This window comes from Capsicum annuum, chromosome 4 (assembly GCF_002878395.1).
Source record: "Capsicum annuum cultivar UCD-10X-F1 chromosome 4, UCD10Xv1.1, whole genome shotgun sequence".
NCBI lineage: Eukaryota > Viridiplantae > Streptophyta > Magnoliopsida > Solanales > Solanaceae > Capsicum > Capsicum annuum.
This window is the reverse complement of record NC_061114.1, coordinates 24,473,990-24,483,293: the sequence shown is the minus strand read 5'-3', so window position 1 is coordinate 24,483,293 and position 9,304 is coordinate 24,473,990. Positions and strand designations below refer to the sequence as shown.

The following is a 9,304-nucleotide window of genomic DNA, read 5'->3' as shown; positions in this document are numbered from 1 at the left end:
GATTATATATGGATTGACAAAACCCTTAATGGGACCCACGTTGGGAGGCTTGCCTGCATGGGCGTATACAGAGGTTGTGTGACAATCTTGTGTATCATCATCATCTACTTATACATTATACTTCTTTATTGTGTTTGTGTTGTAATTGAATTCCCATATTGACTGGTCATACATTTATTTGTTCTATTTTTCATTAATTGTACCCAAGTATCTTGTATATGCATGTTATCTCTTATTCCTACTTGTATGTGATAAAATGTATACTTGTGTTCTACTTGGTGGTTTTGTTCCTATATAATTGTTATAGATATGTTAGGACTGTTAGTGCAAGTGATGTGGGCTACCGTTATGGGATATTTTTTGATTGCAGATGACATGCCCTTAGTATATATTTAGTATGCTTTATTTTCTAGCTTCCTCGATCGGCCTATGATACCTACTGAGTACAAGTATACTGTACTCACCTCTATTATACCCTTCTGGTGTAGATTCAAGTTTAGGTGCGCCCCATATTTTTTTGATTCGAGTGATATCTAGAGATTTTGAGGTAGTAGTCGATGTTCTGGCATTCAGATGTCTTCAATCACCTTTCTTTATAGACTATGCCTTTATTTTCACTTCAGAGATAGAGTTTCTCTTGTATTCAGATATATTATGTATTTTCTTGGATTCGAGTTATACTAGATACGTTCTTATACTGTTGACACCTGGTTTTGGGAGTTATGACTCCATTGTTATATTTTTTCGCATTTAGTGTACTTACATGGTTCGACTTTGTTCTAGAAGCCTTACCGTGGGAGTTATGATTGTTTTTCCCCTTTGCCTATTGGTTGGGTGATAGGCTTACCTGTCAAGGTTCGTCGTGCGACAAATGCCATTATGAACCTCGGGATTTTGGATCATGAAAAATTGGTACCAAAGCAGTTAGGTTTTATTGGTCTCAACAGTGTAAGAATGGGATATCTAATAGAGTCTCGTAGATTAGTACGTAGACATCCCTATCTATCTTTAAGATGCTATAGGATGTCTTTAGGAAACTTCCTTTATTTTATTCCTTACTAAGTGAAGTTCTTTCATATCTTGTGTTCTAAGTTGTGTTTCACTCTTTCTGCATAAATGGTGTTGTCTAGGTCCTACGAGAGTAGAGATATGGAGGTTTCTACCAGAGGGCGATCCTCGAGTCATGGATAGACTCGAGCGAGAAGACGGGCTCATGGTTCATCCCCATCTAGGAGAAGTGCTAGGAGAATCTTCCCTAGGCCTCGTTTAAGAAGGTTGGAGGTATGGATCTACTCTATTTCTTCAGGGTTCGCCTGCCCCAGTGTTGGAGGGATTTTTGGTGCGTTTGCTGACCCATTTAGAGAATTCTCCTTTGGTTATGCCAGATATTCCTCCAGTTCAGAATGTGGATCTACCTGTTGCACCTGCTTTTATTTTGGGTACTCCTCAGACCTCGAGTACTATTTCTCCATCAGTGTCAACACCTGAGTATTTGGGATTAGGATCAGTGGTTCAACCTTCATCCGTGTTACCTCCTCAGTCGGGATCTCAACCTGTCAGATTTGACATACCTCCTCTTGTTGCTAGTTCGGTGATGACTCTTGAGGATTAGAAGAGATTCAAGAGATTTACCCATTTAGGTCCTCCGAGATTTAGTAGTGTGGTAGGTGAGGATTCCTATGAGTTTTTTATTAATTACCGAGAGAATTTGTATAACTTGGGTTGTGGTATTCATAGATGAATTAATAGTTAAGAAGTATTGCTACATTTAAGGGCTAGTAAACATACAATTGGAGGTAGAGAATGCTTCAATTCTTATGTCCCGCAAAAATATTAATTTGTGTCCTATATTAATTTAATTTTGGCCGATGATTCCTGAGAAAAATTCATGCCTTATGTTATTATGATCATGTTACATAGAAATCTTTCCAAAGATCATGTCTGTGTTGAGTTTCGTTATCTTATCATTCGTGCTTACCGATTTACTTGGTGATGTCATGAAACTATTTTTTAAATGCCTATGTATGTTTTGTTGAGAGAGAAATCCTAATGTGAAGTTGCATCTTTTACTCCTTACTTCTAGAGCTTCAAAAAGTTCCTATCCATCATTCGAGGATGAACGATTCCAAGAGGAAGATAATGTAATACTCCACGTTTTTTGGATAGAATCGAACCCATCCTTCGTACATATACAGATCCAAACCCAATTATTTATATCTAAATATAAATGGGGTGATCAATTATTTAGAGTGGGAACATCTTTGGATATTGATTAAAGTAACAAAAATCTCCTAGCTCAAAATTGAGTTGAGAACTTTCCTACCTATTGAGTTTAGTATACGATTTTACTTGGGTAAACTTCAAATGACCATTATTCATAGAATATAATGATTTAGGTGGTCTACTATACATCAAATAAAAGTCCTTTGAGTCTTCTTTCCAATGCTACTGACCGTTCGTTAATTCGAGTTTGGAGTAAAATGTTATAGGTATTTTAGTGAGACACTTTTCAGGGTGCGCGATGCTTTGTATGAGGCAAGGGTCATGCCACATGATTGGGGTTACAAGGCATAGCTGGAGCCATGCGATTGGGGCCACGGCGCAATACTCTTTTTTCAAACGCTAAAATATATTTTTTCCATGTTAAATCAAGGTCAAAATAGTCCTTTCACCCCATATAACTCCCCCAATTCATTTTTAATCCATAAAATAGTTCAAAGGTATGATAATCACTCCCTAATCCCTAATTCATCTTCTCGCCCAAAAACCCCAAGTTCCTAATCTAAAGTTTCAAGAAAATATTCAAAGATTATAGTTTCTTCTCAACGTTTTCTCGCCAATTTTATCATCAAGGGTATAAGAAACAAATTCAAGTCTTCTTATCGAATTCAAGCTAGGATTCAAGCTTCAAAGTTAAGGATTCAAGCTTTTTCTCAAATTTCTTCCATCAAAAAGGCATCTTGGACACTCCCACATTTTTAATTATAAAATTACTTGAAATTCTTATGTCTTGGTTGTTTAAAACTAGGGTTGAAGACTTTGGTTGCTATATACTTGCATTGGTTTTCCCTTGTCTTAATGGTTTCTACATAGTTTAAATGGTAGTTTGTGAACTGAAATTGTGTCTTATGATAAGGGTGGAATTTGATAATATGGTTTCATGAAGTTTATGGCATTTGGCATGATAAAGATATGAACCTCAACCCATTGGATAAATTTGATTTTAATGGGGATTATATAATGTTTAACTCATGTTTTAAAACATCGCATAGTTTAATGAAAATGGTATGGCATTAATGGAAAGTGGTACACATTGAATTTCGGAATTAGAATTTGAAGTTTAAATGGTTTAATGAAATAGAATGAAATAATATGAACGGCTTGTAAGTCTTGGTATGACGATACCAAATTTGATAATGTCTTAAAAGAAAACTTCATGAATATTGGTATGTGAAAATATTTTCATTGAGTTTAAAGGAATTATATGCAGCTACACCGAGAAAGTGAAGTCCCAGAGTGATCAACACCAGAAACCAAATTTGCCGATGTTGGAGGGGGGGTCTTGTTCTAAAATAAGGATGACCACTGTGTGCTTGCTTTGCACAGTAGTACATAGTTATTCTATTGGGAGGTTATTTTCTATTGGTGACTTTAGCCTATTCCTCGATCCATGTGACTAAAAAGGACTGGGGCTCTTCCGGTGGAGGAAGCCAGACCTATATAATCCCTAGGTTCTTGGAGGTCGGTGTAAGTTACACAGTTTAGAATTAAACTTTTAAACGATCATGTTTCATGTTCCTTGCCCACTACTTTGGCATTCCATTATCTTGATGGTTGTTGAGCATACATTTTATGACTGGTTATTTGTAAATGTATATTTTATCTTTTTTCTTGTGTTGCATGTCAGTACTCGCCGTATTGATCATCTCTGAACGCTACATCATCTCATATTATAGGTTCGGAGGCCTTTTTTTGTGACCCTGTGTTGGGTTAGGTGGCTCGTTATTCTATTGGACTATTAGTGAGAAGTGATTAGCCCTCCATCCTTCGGAAGGCCTTGTTACTTTTTAGGCACTTTATCATATACGTACTTTTGGTTTTCTTTTGACATGGTCGGAGTCATGTCCCGACTTAGAAGATGTATTATGGATAGAGGCTTGTAGATAATATTGGGTTGTAGTTTCTGGATTTGGATTTGATTCTTAAATTTCATTCTGTTATTTATCAAACTTTTTTTTTTTTTTTTCATTTTATGGGTTGACTTCTACAATTTCTTTATATTATTATGTTTATGAGGTAAGGCTAAGAGATCATCTCAAGCTATGGTTAAATTAGGATGTTTGTCTTTAATATTTAAGTAATATAGTTGTCATACATCCAAATAAGAATGTGGAAATTTGAGAAAAGAGAAATGGAGAGAAGCCAAATTCAAAGAATTCCACTATATCTCAATAGAATAAATAAGGTAATTGTGCAGTTATAAATATTCTTTGCTTCCGCTTGGTGGATTTGCTTTTATAAAAACACCCATACATTGGAAATTCTTCTATGAATACACCACTTTTTACTTTGTTAGTATATAGCAAAAGGTTCCAAAATAAAGTGAAAATAAAATATGAACTTTCAAATTAGTTACTTTTCATTGCATCACTCATAACCTTCCAAATTGTTGAACAAGTGCTGACTAGGCTCATTTGTCACTATTTCAATTGGGATTCCCCTAATCTCACCTACCATAGCAAAAACGAAAACAACCATCCTTTTTCAAAGACTTTTACACAGTTTATTTTAGGTTTTGTAAATTAATTTTGAGTTATAAATATATTTTCAGTGGAAAAAAATAAAATCACAGAATTATGATATTATGTTGCTTCTTTAAAAAGCGAAACGTGTAGTTTCGAAAACAAGATAAATTACTTACTACCACGGCTAAAGATAATTTAACGGTATGAAAATATTACACCAAGAAGCGGTTTGGTAATCGAGATGAAATAGACAAAGACCCTAGTGGTAATTGGTATATATAATTTAAGCAGATAAAAATCAAAAAGGCATCTGAACTATTTATTTATTTTATTTTGTTTTTTCATCTAAACCATCACTTTCTCACAAGTTTCACACCCCATTTACTAGTTGTTCCTTTTTCTACTTGAACCTGTCAGCCCCATACTCTCACTCCCCATTTACTAGTTGTTCCTTTTTCTACTTGAACCTGTTAGCCCCATACTCTCACTTTATGTTTTAATAAGGAAAAACTAATAATCAAACTATCTTGTAGGATACGTCGAAGATACAAAGGATCAAACAAAATCAATCCAGAACGGAAGCAAGCATCTACTCACAAGAAAGCCGGCTTCAAGATGGGAAGAACATCAATCGCGTAGATTATTGGCTTCCAAGACTTATGGCAATCGAATCAATCAAGAATAAGAGCAAAAGGAAAGAAGATCACAGCATCAATCACGGAGAATACTGACCTCCCAGAATTACGGCAAACCGAATCAATCAAGACTAAGAGCAAGAGGAAAAAAGGTCACACCCTCTACATGGATATATCTGATATGGACATGTATGATTGTGGAAGCTGCACCACGTATGAACATATCCGGTATGGACATACTTTATAGTGTCATTCCTCAATAAAGGAAACAATTCAAATCCTTGATTGAGAAGAAATCTCTTGAGTTTCCTTATAAAGAATAAAAGTCGAAGCAGTTGAAGATTATAAAAGAAAAGACCAAAGACTTTCTCAGAGTGTCTCAATCTTAGTCTCTCAAAACTTTGTACTTCTTAGTTTACAATAGGTATACAAAGAATAAGATCGAGTCAACTTTGTAACACAAACCGAGACTGTTTCATAAGATCTGAAGAAAAAAATAAGTCTTCAAAACTTGTTCATCACCATTGTACTCGAACTCCACTTTGAAAGATCTAAGGAAACTTTGAAACCCAAGGTGACTGGAAGTAGACACCATATTAGTGTTTCGAATCAGGATAAATCTTCGTATTTTCTATTTCAAGTTGCTTATTTACTTATCTGCTTGTTTAAATCTAATCGAGTTTGTGAAGTATATTGATTTGCAGGTAAGTCGACTGTGAAGACTCAATAGAACTCGACTCATGAAAATTTTTAATTCACCCCCTTAGTTAGCCAACTATTAATTATTTCCTTTTTCAATCTGAACTATCGATGTTAATCAAGTAGGTATGTTTTAATATATAGATGATGACAACTCAAGTAGAAAAAGAGAAACAACTGATAATTAGAAAGTGAAAGTTGCCAAATAATGGTTCAAACTTCAAATATTATTTAAAACTCTTTTGCATTTTATATTTGACTAACACATTCATTATACTTTTTTATTTCCATCTATGGGCACTTACAAGTTACAATTCTATATATATGGCTCTCCAATACTATCATAAACCTCTTCAACTTCTCTTCTCTTCTAATCTCTTCTCTTCTGGTACTTAAGTATTTTTCTTTTTCCATCTCGTGCATATAATGTAGGTTCTAATTAAACCTCTGCTTCCATAATATCCCCTCTCCCATATTCCTCTTCCCTAGTTGTTTTTTTTTCTTTTTTTTTTGTAATAGTCAAGATTCTACTAGACACTGCTCATGATTCATTTTTGTTAACGCATATGTATGTTTTACTTTTATTCTTGATGTTCGGGATCCATGTCTCCGATAATTAGTGAAGTCCTCCTTTCTGGTTTTACCATAAACTCGATTCTTCGTCGTGGTACCCATTTAGTTCAATCTTTCTCTGTATGCTTCCTTTATTGGTTCTACGTGTTCTCATGAAAAAAGAACCTACCTTCATTCCGATTTGCATCGCATAGGACCATTATTAGAACATCATTGGTAACTTTTTTTTGGTCACAACATCATCTTTTCCACTATTTGAAAATTAGTAGTCCAACTAATTCAGATTCACATCTCATAGGATCCACTAAATATGATTTAACCATTTGGTATTCGAAATCAAATAGACCGACTAATCCAAATTTGCAATGTATAGGGTCCATTAAAAGTGTTTTGACCATTTGTCGTCCTGAAACCCACAGGCCCGACCACTCTAGATTCTCGTTGTATGTGACTTATTAAAAATGATTTAACCGTCCACAATCCAGAACTCACAAGCTGGACTAATCTAGATTCACATCACATCAAACCAAGTAAAAGCTATTCAACCATACAATATCCAAAAATCAGTCCATTTACTTGACTAATTCAGATTAGCGCCACATATAGTCCAATAAAAGGGTTTCCCTATTCTATAGAATTATGGCTTCTTTTAGTGGAACAACTTCAGGATCAAGCCAAGAAGATCTCCAACAACTAATGGACCAAAGGAAACGCAAAAGATTTATATCAAATAGGGAATCAGCAAGAAGATCAAGAATGAGGAAGCAAAAACATTCTGATGATTTAACAGCTCAAGTAAATCAACTTAAGGAACAAAAAAATCAAATTGCAACAAATATTAACATGCTCACATATCTTTTCTTGAATGTGAAAGCGGAAAATTCAATTCTCAGAGCTCAATTGGTTGAGTTAAGCCACAGGCTGCAGTCCCTTAATGAGATGATAAGTTGCCCACACTCTCCATACCTCGAAAAATGTACTACTTTTGAAGGACCTGAAACGTACCCTGCAACCGTTATACAGGGTCCGAGCAACATAGCTTTTAATTATCATCATGACCTAGATGATTTCTTGAACCTTTGGAATTTGCTCAATGTGAATCAACCTATTATGGCTTCTTCCGATTCCTTCATCTACTGATCGTGAGTGATATGAATTAATAATCATTTGGTCCTTGTAACATAAAAAAAATGTAAAAAAATAAATAAATGGTTGATAAATGGGCTACTACTAGCACGCATGTCTCTCGTGTAATTTTTAAGAGATAATGCAAGTTAAACTATTGTATGTGTTTTTTTAGTTTAATGTCTATTTGCATTATTGTTGAGATGTACCATATTGTCAATATACCTTTTTCTTGGGTTTCTAGTCAGTTAGTACTCACTTCGACTAGTGAATCGAATAGGTGTGTGTTTCTTTTATCACACAACACAAAATATCTCTACGCATTAAAACTTAATCAAATAAAAAGAATCATTTATTCGTTTTAACTAGTTTGCTATTAGTGTTCAAAATTAATCTTCAATTTTTGGACGTCAATTAATATGTTCAAATAATACAAGTTGTACTGTTTCCTACTTTTCTTTAAGTTTTTTCCACATTTTTGCTTAAGCAATGATACACTTCGTTGCACTTAGATAAATGGGATATTGGGCGAACGGCATGAATTCCTACAGCTTGAAGCTTAATTACAGAAAATTTTGACATTTTGCATAATTACTGAAAATTTCAATTTTGGGTTTGTCAAGATTCATAATTAGCTTCCGATACACCCAACGAAGATGCATTTTTTCCTTTGTAAAGATACATAATCAGCTCTCGATATATTTTTTTTCGATTTTGGGTCTGTCAAGATACATAATACATCCAACGAAGATACATTTTTTCCTTTGTAAAGATACATAATTAGCTCTTGATACATTTTTTTCGATTTTGGGTATGTCGAGATACATAATCAGCTCCCCATACATCAAATAAAGATATATAATTAGTTGAGATTTTTGTAACTACTTTGAAAGGGTGAAAAATTGTGTAAATATGGCAAGATAAAGTGTATGTTTATGTTATTTTTTCATTTACTCAAGAAAATGTATAATTCTTGTAAGAAGGTTGTATCCTCACCAATTTCTCATTTATGATTTTGTGTTCCAAATTATACTTTGAGCATGCCCATAGGTTTCTATTATAATAAACTGAGACTTATTGGTATGGTTCGAGTTGAATCCCAATGGGAGGGGCTCGCATTTTTTAAATTGCAATTATTGTTGGTGCATGATATTTGGTGCACTTGCAATTGTGGTGTGCCAGATCTCCCTCGTTAAGTAATGTGATCTAGCTCAGACTCATATTTTGCCTCAGAGATGATCGATCGATTGTCATGATTATAGGGTTGTTGGTCATGTAGGGGGCTGCTATCGTGGTAGACAAGTTCGCGATTGTTAGATCAATGAAGTTTTGATAATTGAAACATGAAACATGTTACTCAAGTTAGTCCAATCATATGAAAACAGGGTTCAGTTTTCACTGGGAGATACAGACAAGATTGTTTGAATTCAGAAATAGATAAGCAAGCCAAATTCTGATATACTCCTAATATTGATCACGTATGGTAAAGAGTTTAAGGATAAGGAAAACACAACACTTGAGGTTGAG

At 34.5% G+C, this 9,304-nt stretch overlaps 1 protein-coding gene across 1 annotated transcript; it reads left to right on the top strand.

Annotated features, from left to right (window-relative positions):
- Nucleotides 1-6,418: 6,418 nt before the first annotated feature.
- LOC107855920 (bZIP transcription factor 11) lies at nt 6,419-8,024 on the top strand. The gene has a single exon (XM_016700925.2). The coding sequence runs from the start codon at nt 7,292-7,294 to the stop codon at nt 7,790-7,792; it is 501 nt and encodes a 166-aa protein (XP_016556411.2). The 5' UTR covers nt 6,419-7,291; the 3' UTR covers nt 7,793-8,024.
- Nucleotides 8,025-9,304: the final 1,280 nt, after the last annotated feature.

What these genes read in the sequence shown, in the direction of transcription:
- LOC107855920 (XM_016700925.2), top strand. Translation starts at nt 7,292, where the DNA reads ATGGCTTCTTTTAGTGGAACAACTTCAGGATCAAGCCAAGAAGATCTC.